The 19,757-nt window shown below is 34.4% G+C and overlaps 5 protein-coding genes across 7 annotated transcripts; 4 read left to right on the top strand and 1 right to left on the bottom strand.

The window, feature by feature from the left end:
* Window positions 1-1,022: 1,022 nt before the first annotated feature.
* Window positions 1,023-6,612, top strand: LOC123209019 (ATP-dependent zinc metalloprotease FTSH 10, mitochondrial-like). Of its 2 annotated transcripts, none has more exons than XM_044626726.1 (8): window positions 1,023-1,223; window positions 1,311-1,536; window positions 2,123-2,194; window positions 3,156-3,286; window positions 3,907-4,386; window positions 4,564-5,331; window positions 5,518-5,745; window positions 6,004-6,612. In XM_044626726.1, the coding sequence occupies exons 1-8, from the start codon at window positions 1,173-1,175 to the stop codon at window positions 6,475-6,477; spliced, it is 2,430 nt and encodes an 809-aa protein (XP_044482661.1). In that variant the 5' UTR covers window positions 1,023-1,172; the 3' UTR covers window positions 6,478-6,612. The 2 variants fall into 2 exon arrangements, with proteins under 2 accessions (XP_044482661.1, XP_044482660.1); XM_044626725.1 differs by having other exon boundaries at window positions 1,024-1,223; window positions 3,153-3,286.
* An 875-nt stretch (window positions 6,613-7,487) lies between these two features.
* On the top strand, window positions 7,488-9,331 carry LOC123204506 (suppressor of disruption of TFIIS-like). The gene is made up of 9 exons (XM_044621198.1): window positions 7,488-7,615; window positions 7,784-7,864; window positions 7,944-8,009; window positions 8,107-8,204; window positions 8,307-8,344; window positions 8,431-8,518; window positions 8,608-8,856; window positions 8,938-9,003; window positions 9,111-9,331. Exons 2-9 carry the CDS (start codon window positions 7,798-7,800, stop codon window positions 9,267-9,269), a joined length of 831 nt encoding a protein of 276 aa, XP_044477133.1. The 5' UTR covers window positions 7,488-7,615; window positions 7,784-7,797; the 3' UTR covers window positions 9,270-9,331.
* A 1,964-nt stretch (window positions 9,332-11,295) lies between these two features.
* LOC123209336 (uncharacterized protein C24B11.05-like) lies at window positions 11,296-13,721 on the top strand. Its single transcript, XM_044627325.1, has 9 exons — window positions 11,296-11,444; window positions 11,896-11,970; window positions 12,064-12,129; window positions 12,239-12,336; window positions 12,426-12,463; window positions 12,538-12,625; window positions 12,710-12,997; window positions 13,162-13,227; window positions 13,346-13,721. Exons 2-9 carry the CDS (start codon window positions 11,910-11,912, stop codon window positions 13,493-13,495), a joined length of 855 nt encoding a protein of 284 aa, XP_044483260.1. The 5' UTR covers window positions 11,296-11,444; window positions 11,896-11,909; the 3' UTR covers window positions 13,496-13,721.
* Window positions 13,722-13,796: 75 nt separating this feature from the next.
* LOC123209335 (ubiquitin fusion degradation protein 1 homolog) lies at window positions 13,797-16,860 on the bottom strand. Of its 2 annotated transcripts, none has more exons than XM_044627323.1 (10): window positions 16,754-16,860; window positions 16,328-16,374; window positions 15,926-15,997; window positions 15,576-15,600; window positions 15,435-15,467; window positions 15,171-15,292; window positions 14,871-15,001; window positions 14,545-14,768; window positions 14,184-14,449; window positions 13,797-14,044 (listed from the first exon to the last, which is right to left on the bottom strand). In XM_044627323.1, exons 2-10 carry the CDS (start codon window positions 16,328-16,330, stop codon window positions 13,949-13,951), a joined length of 972 nt encoding a protein of 323 aa, XP_044483258.1. In that variant the 5' UTR covers window positions 16,331-16,374; window positions 16,754-16,860; the 3' UTR covers window positions 13,797-13,948. The 2 variants fall into 2 exon arrangements, with proteins under 2 accessions (XP_044483258.1, XP_044483257.1); XM_044627322.1 differs by lacking the exon at window positions 16,754-16,860 and adding an exon at window positions 16,487-16,636 and having other exon boundaries at window positions 14,184-14,425.
* Window positions 16,861-17,026: 166 nt separating this feature from the next.
* Window positions 17,027-19,729, top strand: LOC123209809. The gene is made up of 5 exons (XM_044627964.1): window positions 17,027-17,258; window positions 17,370-17,470; window positions 18,199-18,280; window positions 18,364-18,449; window positions 19,253-19,729. The coding sequence occupies exons 1-5, from the start codon at window positions 17,217-17,219 to the stop codon at window positions 19,503-19,505; spliced, it is 564 nt and encodes a 187-aa protein (XP_044483899.1). The 5' UTR covers window positions 17,027-17,216; the 3' UTR covers window positions 19,506-19,729.
* Window positions 19,730-19,757: the final 28 nt, after the last annotated feature.

Below are 19,757 nucleotides of genomic sequence, written 5' to 3'. Positions count from 1 at the left end.
TCATCTCGAACGAAAATGAATTCGTTTTTGTCTGAGATGAAGACGACTATCGAAGGTCTTAAACAAAGATTACATGGCTTTCTGAGACCTCCGGTAGTTGTCTTCATCTCGAAAGAAGACGAAAACGATTTAATCTTCGTCAGAGAAAATTGGGTTCTCTAATACTTGAGATTGGATCGACAAGGAGAGATAAACTACTAGGGAGAGCCAATGCAGCCGAAGATGATGAATGTTACCATCTTCGACAATGATTTGCAAATCCTATAGGAAAAATATTGATTTTTCAAATTTGAATAAAAGAGGAATTGTGAGATTTTTAAACTAGAGGGATAAAGGTAATAAAACTTTAGTTTTTTAATTGTTTTTGTTAAATTATAATTTTAACCTTAACCCTAATTTAGATTTTAAACAGATGGGTATAACTTTTGACTTTTCAAACCTTACAGATGTGACCTTGAAAATGTACCTAAACTTGAGTAGGAAATAGATCTTTGACCTACACAATTTATATATATAAATAATGTATCATTATATAATTAAATATTATTTTATTTTATGATAATATATAATTTAAAATCATCTAATCACATAATGACATACCTTCTATATACATAAATTATATATAAAAAATAAATACATATAACATTACTCAGTCATAATAAAATTAAATTTATTTTGATGGCATAATTACCCTAAATGAAAAGCTCATAAATAAATTACAATTAATATATTATTCTTTCAAATAATATTATATATATAATTCTATAAATAAGCAAATAATGATATATTATAATATGATAAAATAATTAAAAATATATTATTATTTATATATAAAATTATATAGATAAGATGAAATAATTAAAATTATATCATTATTTATATATAGAATTATATATAAAAGACTATTTTTTGCCTTTTTCCAGATAAGTAGATATTGGGCTACAATGAAAATAACATAAAATCCTAACCGTCAATCACAAAGACTTCAAACCATGGCTCTCCTCTTCCCATCAGATGTCTTGTCTGCCAAGTTAAGTTATTCTTAGATACGATTACTATTATCCCGCGTCCAAACACTACCTGCTTTGGTTGATCGTCATCGGACAAAATAAAAAAAAAACTCTGCAGATTCTCTAAACTAAAAACCCTATCTTCAAGTACTCGTATTAATAATGATTTTTTCCAAGCTCAGCCGTGCCTTCACGCGATCATCTCGTTCTAGTGTGAGTTTTTTTCATTTGTTTATATTAAAAATATTTTTTTTTTTCTATCATTTTCATTTTGATATTGGGTTTACTTTGAGTTGATAGAATTTTCTGTACGGTACTGGTGGAAGGAGATCGCTGATTGAGTGTGACGGGATTCTACGGGTGCCACGTGTTGCGGATGGAGTGGATGGAAGATTAGAATTTTGGAGGGGATATTTAGCCGCAATAGGAGGTCGAAAGGAGTCGTATTTGTCAGATTTGAATCATGCTCTTTCTAGACCTGGAATCCCCAGGTTTTTCTCCAGTGAAGCGCCGAAGAATAAGAAAAGTATGACATTATTATTTTATGTGTTGTCTTTACGGTATTTTATTGTTTAGAGCTGACGATTGTTTAATTAGAATATCAGAAGTAGTTTAATTAAATTTAGGAGCGGAATGTAAACAATTTTGTGTGTTTGAAGTGAGAAAAAAAAATGTACTTTTATTGATTTCCGATAGGTAACTGTACGAAACTTTTTTTTTCCTTACGAAACTTTTTTTTTCTTTGGATACAGTAAGATTAAAATCTAGGCGGTTTTCTTAAGTAATGATAATCAAACCTGCAAACTATTGGGATTTAATGGGATAAGTTTTGTTGTTGCAGAGATGTGTGTTTTATTGAATGCACTTTCAGATTTAAGAACCATCATGTTTGATTATAAGCAAAATATCTTTTATTCTGTTGAAAGCAAATAAAGGTACCTTTTCTGATATTTTTAACATAAAAAATCAGATTTTTATGTAATTTAAGAAGAAGATAGTAACTTGCCAAGCTAAATAACTTTGTTTAGGTAATTAGGTTTCTTTCATTTTGTTTTGTTGATTACATTTTAAAATTTGGTTATGCTGTACCCACCTTTGCTTTGTATTTGCAGATTATGAGAATTTCTACCCAAAGGAGAAGAAGGAAATACCAAAAGGAAATGAACAGAAATCCGAGTCCAAAGGTGACCACCACTCACTTTTCAACTTTTTTTTTACTGGCACTTTAGACCCTTTGTCATTTTTAATTAGAACTATCTAAATTCTGTTGGTATTATGCTTGCAAAGAATGCTGGCATAAAACATTGTTCTGAACATCCAGACGATGTTACACAATTATTCGATTACATTGTTCATGTTGCATAGGCTAAGAATCTGCTTGTAAGCTAAATATAACATGTAGGAAACTATTTATCATGCAATCTTTTGGCATTTTTGAAGTATTACTAAAGGACTTTTCATTGTGTGTTTTAGATAGCTTACAGTATAAAATGGTCTTTTTATATTCTTTGGGTGGGTGTTATATTTTGGTTGATGTTCACTACTTCTAGGTGAGCAAACTACTTTCCATTCTTTAGGGTAAAGTGCCGAGTGCTTGATTGGCTGGCTAGCATCACCTAATTTTTAGGCATATTTCAATCTGGAACTTGGAAAAGGGTAATGTGTGTACCTTAATCTGCTAAGGGTTAGGCTTGGTTTTAATGTACTGAAGTGGGAGGGGAGAGTGGTTGTTGAAGATTTATTGTAAAACTATTTTTACTTAATTTGTTATATAAGCCAATTGATGGCGCGGGAGGAACTGGGACAAATTTGTCTTTTGAGGTTTTGGTTTGGCTGTACATGGACAAGCTACAGTGGCATGATACTAGCATCCTTTTATGTAAACTTTTCTCAGAAAACATCCTCTCCCAAATATTTGCTCCTTTGCATGAATTTGTATATTACTTGCTAAAATAAATATGACATTTCTGGGAAGAATCTGATAAGCCTCCTGCCTTTCTTCTTTTTCTCATGCACAATTCACAGTGGAACTGCACTTTTCTTCTCCTCCTGTGGAGGCATATTTCATGTGCATGGATTTACTGTTGACCATGTGTTAAACCTTTCAATATTCTACTTACTTTATTCTGTTTTTAATTTCAGAAGATTCAAATACAGATGATCATGGAAATTTTCAAGAAACTTTCATGAAGCAGTTTCAAAATTTGATCACTCCTTTACTGATGATTGCGCTATTCCTTTCTTCCTTTTCTTTTGGTCCCCAGGAACAGCAGCAGGTAAAGATGGTTAAGTATTCCTTCAAGAAATTTTGGTTAATCCGTTTAGTTTTTATTTTTAATATGATAAGTTTCAAGTGATCTTTTGAGAAGCTATGCGCATGTTCTCGATATATTGGTTAAATTTGAAAGCTAAAACAATCAGAAAATGTTGAATCATCTTTTGAACCATTAGAAGCAAAAATAGATACTCTAATTTTTATTCTATTTATTCATGTCTTAATACAAAATGGCTCCTTTTCTTGCTGGTCATATTAAAATTTTATCCATTGAACTATTCTATCAATTTTTCCTAGCATAATGGCCGGACACATATTGTTCTTACATCCTTTTATGGCATTATTGGTGTGGAAGTTTTTCCACTGTGTTTCCATTTTGTTGACAATGTTTGGGTGCTTAGATCGTGTGACTTGAACTTCTGTTAGAACCTTGGCCAAACAAAATATAAATAGCTTTCCTTGCATTATTTTATTACATCTTTAGTTCAGAAGTGATGGGTGAGACAAATTTTCCTTAAGTTTCTGGTATGGCTGCTTCTGACATGAATATGATGAATCTTTTTGTTTCTTTTTAACTATATATAACTCTCTTCTTATTTGCTCTAATTTTTATCCTCCCAGATTAGTTTCCAGGAGTTCAAAAACAAACTTTTGGAACCAGGTTTAGTGGACCATATAGTTGTTTCTAACAAATCAGTTGCAAAGGTATATGTGAGGAGCTCCCCACACAATCAAACTAGTGTAGATGATTTCCAAGGTCCTGTCAGTGGTGCTACTGCTAAAGGACATGGTGGTCAGTATAAATACTACTTCAATATTGGCAGTGTTGAGTCTTTTGAGGAGAAGCTAGAAGAAGCCCAGGAAGCACTGGGGATAGACCCTCATGATTATGTACCTGTTACTTATGTCTCTGAAATGGTTTGGTACCAAGAATTGCTGCGGTTTGCACCAACACTCTTGCTTTTGGGAACTCTCATGTTCATGGGGCGAAGAATGCAAAGTGGATTTGGTGTTGGTGGTGGTGGTGGAAGGGGGGCCCGTGGAATATTTAACATAGGGAAAGCCCATGTAACAAAAGTAGATAAAAATTCCAAGAATAAGGTTAGTCCTTTGTTCCTCAAATATTTATGGTGCTTACCTTTTTCTGCAATTTTTTTCTAAAGCCATTTTTTCCTCCTATTTTTAACCAATATCAATGAAACTTTTAAATTCATTCCATAGCAAGCAAACTGTTAAAATTTTGTATCCTATTGTTATTTATAAAGTGGAATCTGCCAGGTCTATTTCAAAGATGTTGCTGGCTGTGATGAGGCAAAGCAAGAAATCATGGAGTTCGTGCACTTCCTTAAGAACCCCAAGAAGTATGAGGAACTTGGAGCAAAAATTCCAAAAGGTGCACTTTTGGTAGGCCCTCCGGGGACAGGTAAAACCCTTCTTGCAAAAGCAACTGCAGGGGAGTCTGGTGTGCCTTTTCTGTCAATATCTGGTTCAGATTTCATGGAGATGTTTGTTGGTGTTGGACCATCTAGGGTTAGAAACTTGTTTCAAGAAGCAAGGCAGTGTGCTCCTAGTATAATTTTTATTGATGAGATTGATGCTATTGGTCGAGCAAGGGGGCGTGGAGGCTTCTCAGGTTCCAATGATGAGCGTGAAAGCACTCTCAATCAGTTGCTGGTAGAGATGGATGGCTTTGGGACTACTTCTGGAGTTGTTGTCATTGCCGGCACTAACAGGCCTGATATTTTAGACAAAGCTCTATTGAGGCCTGGTCGTTTTGATCGCCAAATTTCCATTGATAAACCTGATATCAAAGGCCGTGAGCAGATATTTCAGATTTACTTGAAAAAGATCAAACTTGATCGTGAGCCATCGTATTACTCTCAAAGACTTGCTGCACTTACTCCTGGATTCGCTGGAGCCGACATTGCAAATGTTTGTAATGAAGCTGCATTGATTGCTGCAAGGGGTGAAAGTGCACAGGTCACAATGGATCATTTTGAGGCTGCTATAGATAGGGTCATTGGTGGTCTTGAGAAGAAAAATAAGGTAACCAATCTTTGAATTAGCTTGTTATTCTTTGAGCTGTGTTGCAGTGTATATTCTTCAATGCCATAGGGCTTCCTGTATGCTGCAGCCTGCGGATAACCTTTTTATCTTTTCCCCAGTGACTTATTTTTCTTTTCATTAATTTCTTTTTCATTGTAAAGTTACTAATAGACTGTCTTTGGACAGGTGATAAGCAGGCAGGAACGCCGGACTGTTGCTTTCCATGAATCAGGCCATGCTGTTGCTGGCTGGTTCTTGGAACATGCAGAACCTTTGTTGAAAGTGACAATTGTTCCTCGTGGTACGGCAGCACTTGGATTTGCCCAGTATGTTCCAAATGAAAACCTTCTTCTGACAAAGGAGCAGCTTTTTGATATGACTTGCATGACACTAGGTGGTCGAGCAGCTGAAGAGGTGAGTATGAATTTTCCCGTGTCAAAGTTATTTGATGGGATGAATGATAAAATATCTGTGTAATGGTGACTGTGATTCTATTGCTTATTCCTCTGCACTGATTGCTCCAACTTCCAACTGATAAAGTGGGAAGGGGAAGGAATAATGAAATTATGAAAAAGGTTTAAATTTAAGAATCAAAAAGACTGACCTAGTCTAATTCTTTTAGTATTGATATTGTGATATGAAATAAAATTTTCTTATGTTTAATGATTTCAGGTTTTGTTGGGGAAAATCTCAACTGGAGCACAGAATGACTTGGAGAAGGTGACAAAAATGACATATGCCCAAGTTGCAGTGTATGGCTTTAGTGATAAGGTGGGTCTTCTCTCTTTCCCACAGAGGGAAGACACATTTGAGATGTCAAAGCCCTACAGCAGCAAGACTGGGGCAATTATAGACGGTGAAGTGCGAGAATGGGTGGGCAAGGCATATACACGAACGGTTGAAGTTATAACAGAACACAAGGAGCAAGTGGCGCAGATTGCTGAGTTATTACTGGAAAAGGAAGTTCTCCACCAAGATGATTTGGTTAGAGTTCTGGGTGAGCGGCCATTCAAATCCAGTGAGCTGACAAATTATGATAGATTCAAGCTAGGTTTTCAAGAGGAAGAGCAGAGTTCACAGGCACCAGAGAGTGGAGGTGTGGAGGATGGAGCTGCACCTCTGGAGCCTCAGGTTTCCCCAGCATAGAAACTGGGGGGTATATTTGTATTCTACTTAACCCTTTGGTGAATTTTTAACTCATGTAATTTTTATTCATGAATATAGTGTTTATTTTCCTGGAGAAGATTTTTTGACAAATAAATTCAAATGTTTTGGTGGGCACATAGATTGGTTTATTGATGGTTGAATAATATTTGCCCCTTCTTAGGGGAGGCAAACTTGGTTCTTCTGATGAAGTTACAGAGAATTCTTTGAAAATGTAGAGAACACGATTGGAGAAGAAATGTTGAAAATTTGAGTCATTCATGGCATGTTGATTGTGTTTTTCTTCAGTCCAAGGGCAATCAAATTTCAAGCGGGATTTGGATATGCAACTGAAACAATGAAATTATAGATTACCAAAACGATAACGTAGGATTGGTTCGAGGATTATGTTCTCATAATTTCACAAAAGATGTTTGTAGGTTTTTATGAAAGAACAGGGTCTCTTACCCATCTAATAAATTTCTTATTGATCACCCTAAACAAAATTAAAAAACTGTTGAGGCAGGCAGGCAGGCAGGCAGGCAGGCAGGCAGGCAGGCGTCACCAATGATCTTACCTGGTCAATTACGACTGTGAATGTCACTACTTTATTGGTAAGACTGAAACCTACCTGTCATTCTTGCTAATAAATTCAAAGTGTTTGATAAACCTGTTTAGGCTTTTGTTCATCAAAATTTCTTCCTCCAAGCTTTCCCACTACTCAGACAATTGTTTAAGGTCCAATTATTGGTATGTCAACACGATTCCCGTTATTTTGAACGAGTTTATAACCCTTCTGGAAAATAAACTATGACCATGTGAATATGAATCCTTCTATTTTATTTTTTTATTTAAACAGTGCCTTAACTAATTTGATGCGAGACTGACCCATCTGAATTCTGAAATTAAAAATATGACTCATAAATAAAAAAATCTCCCTTCCAATGGTGCCCTTGAGTCCTCATAGTCAATATTCAAAATTATGTGTCAGCTTCCTGTCTCTTTCCATATCAACCTGGCTTCCCTATTTAAGTTGTTCATTTCCCTCTGTTTCTGTCTCATAGTTGGTCACAATTCTTGTAGCTCCTCTAAATTTTTCTCATTTACATTGTAATTAAGGTGTTAATTTAATATTTTTGAGGTTGGTTCGTGCTTCCTTATACACCATTGTCTAAATAGCAAATATTAATCATCTCTAAGCTAATAATGACTGCAACTTCAATTTTCCTTCTAGTTTTTTCCCACTTTGATCTGGTTGATCTCATGACCATGGATTCAGTAAACATTCTTATTCGTTTTCTTTTTCCAGTTTTACAGTTCAAAATGGCATACGAAAATCCATATGATCAGCAGGCTCCTCTCAAGGCAAAATTTGAGTGTCTTCTCTTTGGTAAGTAATCTTTCAATCTTTTTAATTTCCAGAAATAGATAGTTTAGTTCATGACAAATGGAAATATATTTGTTGTCAGATGTAGATGACACCCTTTATCCTCTGAGTTCTGGTTTATCAAAACAGTGCACCAAGAATATCGAAGGTTAAAGCATACACTCATGACCTTCTAGTCTCTGTTATATATTTCTTCTTCAAGCTCACTGTTTAGTCGATCATCTAATGAAAATTCTCTTGTTCAGAGTACATGATTCAAACACTTGGCATAGAGGAAAGTAAAGTTTCTGAGGTAAACCGGGTTCTGTACAAAAATTATGGGACATCTATGGCTGGTCTCAAGGTACACTCAAAGTTAATATCTTTTTGATATCTCATTACAGAACAACAATGGTTATATTTACCCTTACTGATATAACTATTGTTAATTTCCCTGACTTTGTAGGCTATTGGCTATGATTTTGACAATGATGATTATCACAGGTATGATTTTCTTCCTTCCTAATTCATCTCCTTCACAATATCAAACATGTTATATATATATGATATGATACTTCTTGCTTTTGCAGCTATGTTCATTGGAGATTACCCTATGATAACCTGAAACCTGATCCTGTTCTAAGGCATCTTCTACTTAGCCTGCCTATTCGTAAAGTTGTAAGTTTATGTTCCTCTTATCTGATTGACAAGCCAATTGGGCAGTTAAAATGTTTGTTGGGTAATCGTGTTTGATTTCCTTCTGACAGATTTTCTCAAATGCTGATGAGGTTCATGTGGGTAAAGTTCTTTGCAAGCTTGGATTGGAGGATTGTTTTGATGGGATTGTAAATTTTGAGAGCCTAAATCCCACTAACAAAACCAATGATTTTGATGCTGAAATTCTTGGTGCCGCCGATGATTTTTCAGCACTTCCAAAGACTCCAATTGTTTGTAAACCATTCCCAGGTGCATTTGAACAAGCTTTCAAGATAGCTAACATCAACCCTGAAAAAACAGTAAGAAAATAAACTCTTTTCATCTTGATATAACTTTGAGTTTTAATCTTGCTTTTACTAAAACATTTCTTGATTTTTCAGCTGTTTTTTGATGATAGCATCCGCAATATAGAGACAGGAAAAAGTGTTGGCCTCCATACAGTTTTGGTAAGCTGATAAATATTTGACATACAACAACTAGCAAGAAAAGTTTCCGATTGCTGACAAACTTGTTTGGAGTAATTAATTGAATATTCATTGCCCAATTGTACCAGGTGGGCACTTCACATAGAACAAACAGTTCTGATTATGCCTTGGAGAGCATTCACAATATCAGAGAAGCATTGCCAGAGCTATGGGAAGCCAATAACAAGTCCAAAAGCATCAAGTATTCAGGAGGAAAGGTTGCTATTGAGACCACTGTTACAGCTTAGTGTAAATTTTGTGGATGTCTTTAAATATGAACTTCAATAAAATCTCATTAAATGTGAATTTAGATCAGTGTTTAATATTTGTTCTGGTAGTCTTCTCAAACAATCTCCACCTAGAGCTAACATGGGCTGCCTATATACAAACACATTATGCCATGGCAGATTTATTAATAATGCATCTGCTAAACAACAGCACCAGATGGACCCTTTATCAAACAATCCCTTTGCCAAGAAACGATAGACTTTGATTGACACAGAAGAAAAAATAAACATAACAAAATTGGTTTAAATGCTTGAAGCTAATAGCTTTAAGACTACACAACCTTTCCCAACATAACAACAGTTAATTTATGTCTTGGGATCCATATATGACTTGACTTGCGATGTAGTTACTGTATGCAAACTTCAATAACTCAGTGATGGTGATCTGGGTAAATTTAATCGACAATGCTTTCAATTGTTCAGTTTTCAGCTCAAACTCAAACTCATGAGCCAAAACACGACAATGCATTGTTGCAGCGAAAAACCCAAAGCAATCACCCCCACAGCCAACTTCAGAACGCCTCTCTCTCGTCTCCACCACCACCTCCACGTCATTTTTTCTCTCAACTCCATAAGCGTTGCCTTTTCGACTTCCACATTTTTTCTCGCAACCATTAAGGCTCCAACACCAGCAGACTTTCGCATCTTTTTCTCTCGACAGTCAAAAGATAAGGGCCTGATAAAATTTGTCTTAAGTTTAGCATTAAAATCTTTTACTTATTCCCCAAATTAAAGTTTAGCCTGAATTTTTTTTTTCAGAATAATTAACTTCTAAATTTTGCACCGACAGCCATGAAAACACTCCTACGAAGACCCAAAAGCAAGCAAAAACTAATATCTAGACAAAAACACAAAGAGATCATGTTGGATAATTTTAATTAAAAATATATAAAAAATTGATTTTTGTAAAAAAATTATAAAAATGTGATTCTTTTAATTAAAAAATTAAAATTTTGATTATTTTAATAAAAATAAAATTCAACCATTTTATAAAAAAATTATAGATTCATGCTTTAAAAGTGTTTTTTTTTAGACATTTAACAGTTATTTGGTTTTAAAAATTTAAAGATTATTTGATAATCTATTTTTTATTATTTATATTTTTTTAATTAATTTGTTAATAATAAAATATTATGATAATATTCTATTATCAATATTAACGTAACAGATAATATAAATGGTATCACCTTAAGTATTAAAAGATTATCAAAATAATTTTGATTTTATTATAATTATATTATTATTTATTAATTTTATGATAAAAATAAATTTATTTTTAATTAATATAATTATAATATAAAAAATATTTAAAAATAATTATATTAAAAAACATTTAAATAAAATAATTTATTAGTATTTTTTTATTATTTTTAATCAAACATAATAATTATTTATACTTATCAAAATTTATCAAATATAATAATTATTTATACTTAATAATTTTTTTAATATATTATTTTTAAGATTTTTTTATTATAATAATAAAAAATTATTCAAATTAAACCGCCTTTACAGTATTTATTTGGAAGAGTGGATGTAAAAAATCCACGTGAAATGTCTCCCCTTCCACATAAAATTTCTGAGGAGCAGAGCTTGCTAATTAATGGTAGACATGACAGGATGGCAAGCGCGTACCAAACAAACCAACCTTATCTTCAATCTTATGGCTATCAATATGTTATATTTATATTTTTTCTATAAAAAAAATATTTATTATATTTATAAATAATCTTTTCCTTAATAACTAAACACGCTTACATTATACCTTATTTACAAGTTAACCGCCATTTATCTAGAAAATTCTTCCTCGTCAAAGTCAAACTCCAATTCCTGTGGACGTATCTTACGTCACTGGTTATGGTTTGCAGATGTGGCTAACCGTGTGTGCAAACGCTCAGTTTAAAGACACGACCCCACGTGTCACAACTCAAGTCGACCACGTCATGTGCCTCCTTCCTACTTTTCAGTTTCTTTCCAGGATTGCAACCAATTAAAAACATGGAAACTGTCTCTTTAAATTTGGGCAATGGGCTCGATAGCTTTCCTTCTTCTCAAACAATCACCAAAAACCCTTTTATTTCTTCCCATTGCTCTCGTCGCTCGCTCTCCAATAACGCATTGCTAACTTTAGATCTGGTAATGCTCATTTTTAGTTTTTTTTTTTTTTTATGGGACGGCTTTTACTGCTTTCATCTACACGCATTCGGTCTCGCTTTTTTTTTTTGGGTTAGTTTTGAAGATTGAATATTTTAGATTTGTGATGCTTTTATTTACGGGTTGTTTGATGAATGCACTTGGGTTTGTGGTTTCATCTTCTTCCATGTTATAGGACGCTCATTGTCTTTTGTTTCAGGGATCAAGTTTTGAATATATGTCGGATTTCATATTTACAACTTTTCTTTTGTTGATTGGCGTGTTGTTTTAAGGTTATTCTTGCGATTTTTTATTAATTTCATTGATCATTTCTTGCTTCGCTTGCAAACCTTTGCCATTTCTCTTATCTATTCCGTTGTCGGAAATTTAAGTCTCGAACCTCAATTGATGCCTGAAATGTTTATTGTGTGCTTTTCTTTTGGTTTCTGTCAAGTGATTTCTTTCAAGATGGAATACAACAATGACGACAATCAGGCTTTAAACCAAAAATATGACTGTCTCCTATTTGGTAAGTTTTGATTTGCATTTTGGGAATCCCTTTAATGCTTTAATTTAAATGTTACTGACACTAACGTTTTAGCTTGTTTTGTGTAATTTCCAGATATTGATGACACGCTTTATCCGCTGAGTTCTGGTTTATCTTTGGAAGTCACCAAGAATATTCGAGGTATTGAATACATGGCAGTTTGATTTCAATTTCTCTGCAAATGGTTCATTTTCTTAATAAAAATGTCAAGAGCAGTTATTTTACTTTTCCATATTTTTTTTATTGGTAGAATATATGATCCAGAAGCTTGGCTTTGAGGAGGATAAAGTTTCTGAATTGTGTATTTCCTTGTATAAACTCTATGGGACAACAATGGCTGGTCTTAGGGTATGATATTGGTAATCATTTCTTTTTTTTTTTTCTGAGCGAACTTCAGCATGTTGACAAGTAATTTTGTTAACATGGTTTTCTTTTAGGCAATCGGCTATAACTTCGACTATGATGAATTCCACAGGTACTCATTTTTCCTTTGTGCTGTTTGTGAAGTTGATGTACACCATATAGAATAAAGTTCTCCTTGTTTTACAGTTTTGTTCATGGGAGATTGCCCTACAGTTTGCTAAAACCTGACCCTGTTTTAAGGAATCTGTTACTTAGTCTGCCTATTAGGAAAGTTGTAAGTTTTCATTCTTTGTTGCATCGATACACAACTTGTTTGCTTTTCTTTTTTATCATGGTAACTTTCTGTTCTTGTTTCTAGATTTTCACCAATGCAGATAGAAATCATGCCAGCAAAGTGCTTAACAGGCTTGGTTTGGAGGATTGCTTTGAAAGGATAATATGCTTTGAAACTTTGAATCCCACCGACAAAGGCACTGTTTCTGTAAATGAGAATATGTCTGAATTAAGAGAAATATTTGACATCAATGAATATTCTTTACGTCCCAATGCTGATTTGGAACTTCCTAGGACTCCAGTTATCTGCAAACCATTTGAACAATCATTTGAACAAGTTTTTGAGATTGCCAATATCAATCCTCATAAAACGGTAATTTGCTTATTGCTCTTTCTACATAATAGATTGAATTAACATTATCAGTACCTGCTTAATTCTGAAAACGCATGCTTTTGTTTTGTTCATCACAAACAATAAGACATTTGTGGTTTAGCCATTCAATATTTTCCATTGACATAATGTGTATTGTATCGCAGTTGTTTTTTGATGACAGCGTTAGAAATTTACAGACTGGTAAAAAAATGGGCCTTCACACGGTGTGGGTAAGCTGGTGATCTCAAACAAATAATAATTGTGCTTAATCGTTTTTTGTTTTTCTGTATCACCTCCATTTTTTTGGTTTAAACTGATGTCAGAATGTTATCTATCATACGGGTGTAGGTGGGAACTCCTCATCGAGCTGAAGGTGTTGATTTTGCACTAGAGAGCATCCACAATATCAGGGAGGCATTGCCAGAGCTCTGGGAAGCTGATGAGAAGTCTGAGAGTGTTGTGTATTCAGGACAGGTTGCTACCCCTGTGGAGGCTTAGATTTCACTATCAAAACATCAATGAAGGCTCTGCCTTTAGTCATTTAGTAAATGAGGCACTTTTGCCTTCGATTTGTTGTAGCAGGAGATCTAAATGTAATTTAATATGTAACTTTAGTATTTATATCCTGCCCCCTGAAAGATTTCTGTTTCTCAGTGAAACTTGCAAAAACAGCATGTTTTAGTATGTTTTATAGAAATAGTGAACTTCAAAAGTGTGCCAAACAGATATGCAATCTCTGCTTGAGGGTACATTTCATTTGGCAAGTGATATTGGCTATTATGACCTGATCACAGACAACTTATGAAAGAACTGTGATCCGTTATATAATACTTGCGTAAATGATTAACTTTAGTTTACTGCTTCTACAGGGCTCTTTAGTCTCCAAAATGATTAAATTCTCCTTACATTTAACCCAAGAGAGGATAAAATATTGAGAAAGCACGAATAAAATCAACCTTTCAGTGAATATTTCTTCCCAGTGAATGCTTGGAACTTTGGTTTTTCCATCTTCTTAGGTGGCTCTTGGCTTTCGCTCTTAGAAGCAACCTAAGTAAAAAAAGTCAATACATTAGGTCAGTGGGAGTCTCCTGAGTTAGTTTGGTCCTGAATATGTGCATGTTTGTGCGCTCTAAAATCAGGTAATGTAGTCTTTTGATACCAAGAAAACTAGTAAAATATCACATACCTTAGAAGTTTCATTTGAGGTATGGTTTGCATTTGATCCAAACACGAGTTTCCCTGAATGCTGACGTGATGAAGCACTAGACTTGGAACCATTAGTTTCACTGTCAGCTTTTGGTTGCTGTGGTTTATGCAAGGAAGAGGAAGCGTGTGCAGCTGGCTGTGTTGAGGATTTGCCATCCAAGCGTTTCCCTGAACCAGTAAAGGGGCTGAATTTTGCCATCTTTTTGGCTGGCTCTTCTTCAGCTGAAAGATTGTGATTATGGTCATCTGTTAAGAGGACTCTTTATTACAAACAAAATTCACAGAACCTTAAGTTTGAATTTAAATATCAAATGCAACATTTTTTTTTCCGGGAAAGATACCTTCAGGTCGTGTCCTGTTTGACAGAGAAGATGATGTAGGCTTTTCTGGTTCTTTATAATCAAGTGGAGGGGCAAAGTCCACCTCACAGTCTGTTTCAATAATACTGACAGCGGAGGAGGGCTTTGTTTCAACTATATCAATATAATACTTCTTATTGTTATAAGGAACCATGATGGTATCACCAGTGGTCAAGCAAGAGTAGCTCCTTAACGAAGTCTCCAAGCTGCAAGTGAACATAAAGAAAGAATGTTGACAAACAAATAGAAAAAAATAATCATTCTTGCAGGTACTTCATAGAAAAAAAATGCCAGGGTGATTAACAAACATGGCTTTGGGATTGGAGATGTCTAAGAAGTCCTTGGTATGGGGCTGTAGCCTCACATAAGATCCCTTTGCTAGACTGGTATTTCTTACTTTCACAATGTCTCCCTCTTGAAGGAGCAAATTTTCCATCATCTGAAATCGTAAAACAAATCAAATAGGTAGCATAATATCAACGCAGCCTAGAAACTGATAATATTGCTTGTACATATTTTCACTAGCACATTCTTTTCACTACAGAGAGAAAGGATCCTGACAAGGAGGCAGCCATACTCAGAAAGGAAATAGAAAAGCAAAAGCATACCCAGTATGGCAAGTATATCAGACCCTCATCAGCAATGAACTCTAGGACCCCACAATGAGTGACCCGCCCAGCAGAAGTATTACTCAACTCAAACAACATAGGGTACTCAATATGTAAAGAAGCTGAAGAAAAAGATTGACATTGACATTAACAAAAACTGCATTTGAACATTCAGCTTGAATGGAATTAAGAAAAATTGCATTTGAAAAATCCGGTTGGTATGGAATGAATGAAGATAATGCAAAAATGGAACTCCATACTTACCAAGGCGATCAAGAGCTGAGGCTGGCATAACAACTGGAAGTATGAAGTAACAACATAATCAGTAAATCCTTTGAAAAAAAAAAAAGAACTTTGATTTTCTTTTCTAAGAAAAAAGAAAATTAACAAAACTTAAAAACATACTTTTATCACCCTTTTCCAGTTGCGGCTGCAAAAATTTAAAGTAATTAGAATTCATTGAGAATCTGATGTGTTTAGAAAATCTAAGGAAAAGCGAAAGCAAGAAGTACTTATTGATATTAACTAATAATATTAGAAAATTAGTCAAAACCTACATTAGTTGAAGTCTGGCATATGAACTAATTATAAAAATAAAACATGAATAAGTTTTGCAGCTAAAAGATTAGTAGCAGTTCATCTAATTTAGAAGAACTTTGGTTATTTCACAGAGAGAATCAACAAAGCCTTGACCAATAAATCTCCTTTCTTGGTCAGAATTGAAAGAAAAGAAACAAAAAATCATGTTCTCTTACCTTATCAATGAAAGAAACAGGATAGCAACGATAATGACGTTCAAATGTTGAAATCTGGTTGTTTTCCTGAGCCTAAAATCATAACACACATGATGAGAAAGAGTGAACAAGCACACGTTACCATATCATAATTAAAAATTAAAGCCTGAGCCAAAGGCATCAATGAAATTAGACATATATGGTAAAGCTTTTCATCATACTGTAATGAGCAAGATCATGAGTTGTGATCCACCTATCTATTTCAAGCAAGTAAACCAACTCTTAATCATGCTCAACAATCACACCGATCAAGAATACAATCAGGAAAATTCTTATCATATTGACATTGGAACTTTGGTCCACAAATTCTTACTTCAACAAGCACAAACTAAAACGAAGTGCAACGATAAAATGGTAACATACCATGATCGCCAAATCAAAGGAGCTAAACCCGCAAGATCGCGAACAATCTGCATATATTCACGAAACAATATACAAGTCAGCATATCAGTGGACCTCAACGAAACCCAGTTCACATCTTGATCAAACCAAAACAGAAAAACTAATCCAAGAACAACAAACCATAAACTATGACTTCAAGAAAAACAAAATCCCGTGAACCAATGCACAAAAGCATAGCGATGAAGAAAAGACAATAAAAGAAAAAGAAGTAAAAGAGGAGAAAGAAGTTTATGAATGTAAATAAAGTTCTGTTGGTTGTGCAGCGATCAAGAAGTAGAAAAAAGAACCTTGATGAAAAAAGTTGGCAATTGTGCAAGGGTTGAAGTTACAAGTTGTTTTTGTTCTATAGTTTGAGAGAGTGAGGTATTCAGTTAAGTTACAACTTACAACTTGATTGGTGATCCCTCGTTTTGTTGTCTTCCTATAAGAATAGGAGGAATTGAATGCCTTAAAATTTGATCTGATCGATTAATCTTAACTGTTGTTTTTGGTTCTTTTACATTTTATTATATTATACTTAACTAGTGGAAACTGGGCTTTGAAATGATACGTGCATATACTTGCACTTACTAATAAGAAACAGAGACTAGTTTAGGCCCAATTTAGAAAGGAGCCATCTAATCCAGATTTCATTACTTGATTGGGCGTATAATCAAGTTTTTCCCAGTAGGCCCATTCTAGGAAGAGCTCCGCATCGCTGCGACTTGCTTAACCCCATCCTGGGTTTCTTTTCTTGTTGTCTTTGTTCCTGTTGGCAGTAGAGCATACCAAGTTTCACAGCGAAATGGGTTTATGATTTGTTGATTTTCAGCCCTTGTTTAATCTTTATACTAAAATTTTTAAACTCAGCATGCCACGGCGGGAGCTTTCCAGCACTTTAAAGAACTTGAAGGTGACACATAACCTCAACTGTTGAAGATTATTTAAACGCGTTTGCTTCATTACCTTATTAGGGATTGTGAGCTGATATGGGATTTTTTTTGGTTTATGATAATTGTATTAGTTTATGCAAAGGACGGTTCATAGGGATGAAAAGATTAACAAAGAAGAGGAAGCCAAGCCTGATGGGAACTTCATATTTCCTGGAGAAGTTGAAAGAAAATGGTATGATTACTTTTTTTGTTTAATTGTTTGCTTTGGTTTGAACTCTTGTTTGACGTCATTTGATTTTTTTTCCCCCTTATTCTTTTAACTTTTAATTTCAGTCTGACATTAGTCTGCTTATGGATAATTTGAGTTTATTAAAAAGATTGGATTTTTAACTCAAATTAGAGACCATGATACCTCAGCTGAGGTTTAGTTTAGGTCATTATAGGTTAATATTCTATATTTTCATATGCCTGAAATGGAGGTCCTTGACGTAAAAGTCTAGACATTTTTATTTCCAATAAAGGGATACTGAATCTCTCAGTGCAAAGACCCTTGCTTTTCTTAGGATGCATAATTTTAAGCTGGAAACTATTGTCAAAGATTCAGAACACATGTGGAATCAGAAAGTTGAAGTGATCTTGTTGAGTTCAAGATGGGGATACATTTAAAAATGTGTCTTTGGCACAAGTGAAATCTGTTGTGACTTGAATGAATAGGTTTTCAGATGTGAAATTTGGATTTTATCAGGAACATGATAGCATCTTCCTTCAAGCATGCATTTGAACAACTTCAACTCTAGAAACACATTTGTACATCCCAGCATGGTAAAATAGTGACAACCATCTATCGGAGCTTCAGTTTTAGTTGAATTTTCTGTAATGATTTGCATATTTTCACAGGTTTTTACCTGTCCTTTTTCTCTCCTGTGTGACACTTTGTAATGTACGATTGTGTGTATGCAGTGTGGTTATAATGGAGGGTGATCCCCATCCAGGAGCTATTGTAGGCCGGATGTCATTTCAAAGTTTCAATCCTTCAATTGATGTGAGTGTACAGATCGAGTGACCTGAAAATTTTGTGTTTGACTATTGACTGTTTTTCCTCATGTCTAAGCCTTGTCTTGGTAGAAACTGAATGAAGCAACAAACAATCTTTTCCAAACAGAAGCATCTGCCTCATGTTCTGGCAATCAAACTGTAAGAAATTCTGAAAGGTAGGGTGCTCTTTATTCTGATTATTTCTTACATAATCACCGGGATATATTTTCCACTGCTTTTGGTGACACATGCTTGAAAATAATTGGAATGTTTTACTGTTTTTAATCTAAATTATGCACAGATCTGGAGTTCTGTGCTCAAATACATAAGAATTAAATTCTGACTTACCTACCATTTCTAAAATTTATGGCCATACCTGAAGTCACTCTGTCACCTCAGGCTGTGGGGATGAACTATCAAGGAAATAAATGAGTACAATATAATTCTTCACCCTTGTTTATTGATTGATTGACTTTTTCTTAATGAGATTGCCTGTGTATGGGGATGATTTGTTCTGAGAAAAGTTAAATGGCTCTAGAGTGGTAGCAAAGAGATTGTAAAAATGTTAATGTGTAACACATTGAAACAGTTTCTGGGTGAAATTTGCTTTGTGATTTTAGTCATAGTCTAGGGATGCTCCTGTCCTTGTATCTATTTGAAAGTTTCTTATATTTTTTTTTCACAATTCTCTATAAATTTGGTATAGGCTGGGGTTTTGCTTGTCCCTATCCGTGTAAAGCATTTCTGACCAAAGCAATTTTGCCAAACTAATATTGATTTTGGATGACTGATAATTTCCTTACACACTTTGTAAGTATTATGTATGGAGAAATAGCAGAAAAATGTGCGATAATGGCTGAATTGGTGGGTAGAAAATTTAGAATAACAATTTGTTTGCTTGGATACATACAGAGGATATTTTTTTAGTTGTTTCTTGCACTGACACAGATTATTATTTTTGTTATTTGCTGTGGTGAAGAGAAAATGGGTCTTCACAAGATGGAGCTGGGTGTTTGAAAGTTAGACCACCTGGCGAGGGTAATATAGACCTTAAAAGAAAACAGTCTGAAAAACAATATTCAAATAAATCACTAAAAATTGTTGAAGCTGGGAGTAAATCATCACGAAGTAACCACAAAGGCTCCCACAACCAACCAAGGCGCGACAAGGTTGATTGGAGTGTTCTTAGACCACCAAAGTTCCCAAGCAATAAGAGCGAGCTCAAGCAATAGATTTTTGTCATTTTTTTTCCCTGTTTTGTATATTTCAGGTCCTAGTATTTCAGGTAAGCTTGTTGTGATCTTCTGAATTTCCAATTTTGTTCATTAGCCATTTATTTATATTGCCTAACATTGAGATTTAGAGTCTCTCATGTCCGACATTAAGTTCCTCTTGTATTCAGAACCATTAGAATCTGCATTTGATCAGCATAAACACTTTTGTACCTGTTACACCAGTTTGGTTGGAAGGACTATGGTTTTTTA

Source organism: Mangifera indica, chromosome 2 (assembly GCF_011075055.1).
Source record: "Mangifera indica cultivar Alphonso chromosome 2, CATAS_Mindica_2.1, whole genome shotgun sequence".
In the NCBI taxonomy this organism is placed as follows: domain Eukaryota; kingdom Viridiplantae; phylum Streptophyta; class Magnoliopsida; order Sapindales; family Anacardiaceae; genus Mangifera; species Mangifera indica.
Note: the sequence above shows the minus strand (reverse complement) of the source record. Positions and strands in the feature narration are given on the sequence as shown.

What these genes read in the sequence shown, in the direction of transcription:
- LOC123209809 (XM_044627964.1), top strand. Translation starts at nt 17,217, where the DNA reads ATGCCACGGCGGGAGCTTTCCAGCACTTTAAAGAACTTGAAG. An exon ending in GGAGAAGTTGAAAGAAAATG is followed by an intron (nt 17,471 to 18,198) that starts GTATGATTACTT and finishes GTGTGTATGCAG; the next exon opens with TGTGGTTATAATGGAGGGTG. An exon ending in GTTTCAATCCTTCAATTGAT is followed by an intron (nt 18,281 to 18,363) that starts GTGAGTGTACAG and finishes TTGTCTTGGTAG; the next exon opens with AAACTGAATGAAGCAACAAA.
- LOC123209019 (XM_044626725.1), top strand. Translation starts at nt 1,173, where the DNA reads ATGATTTTTTCCAAGCTCAGCCGTGCCTTCACGCGATCATCTCGTTCT. An exon ending in AGCGCCGAAGAATAAGAAAA is followed by an intron (nt 1,537 to 2,122) that starts GTATGACATTAT and finishes TTGTATTTGCAG; the next exon opens with ATTATGAGAATTTCTACCCA. An exon ending in ATAAAAATTCCAAGAATAAG is followed by an intron (nt 4,387 to 4,563) that starts GTTAGTCCTTTG and finishes GGAATCTGCCAG; the next exon opens with GTCTATTTCAAAGATGTTGC.
- LOC123209336 (XM_044627325.1), top strand. Translation starts at nt 11,910, where the DNA reads ATGGAATACAACAATGACGACAATCAGGCTTTAAACCAAAAATATGAC. An exon ending in AGTCACCAAGAATATTCGAG is followed by an intron (nt 12,130 to 12,238) that starts GTATTGAATACA and finishes TTTTATTGGTAG; the next exon opens with AATATATGATCCAGAAGCTT. An exon ending in GTCTGCCTATTAGGAAAGTT is followed by an intron (nt 12,626 to 12,709) that starts GTAAGTTTTCAT and finishes TCTTGTTTCTAG; the next exon opens with ATTTTCACCAATGCAGATAG.
- LOC123209335 (XM_044627322.1), bottom strand. Translation starts at nt 16,541, where the DNA reads ATGCTTTTGTGCATTGGTTCACGGGATTTTGTTTTTCTTGAAGTCATA. An exon ending in ACTGGAAAAGGGTGATAAAA is followed by an intron (nt 15,468 to 15,575) that starts GTATGTTTTTAA and finishes TCATACTTCCAG; the next exon opens with TTGTTATGCCAGCCTCAGCT. An exon ending in CTCAGCTCTTGATCGCCTTG is followed by an intron (nt 15,293 to 15,434) that starts GTAAGTATGGAG and finishes CTTTTTCTTCAG; the next exon opens with CTTCTTTACATATTGAGTAC.
- LOC123204506 (XM_044621198.1), top strand. Translation starts at nt 7,798, where the DNA reads ATGGCATACGAAAATCCATATGATCAGCAGGCTCCTCTCAAGGCAAAA. An exon ending in CATCTATGGCTGGTCTCAAG is followed by an intron (nt 8,205 to 8,306) that starts GTACACTCAAAG and finishes CTGACTTTGTAG; the next exon opens with GCTATTGGCTATGATTTTGA. An exon ending in ACATCAACCCTGAAAAAACA is followed by an intron (nt 8,857 to 8,937) that starts GTAAGAAAATAA and finishes TTGATTTTTCAG; the next exon opens with CTGTTTTTTGATGATAGCAT.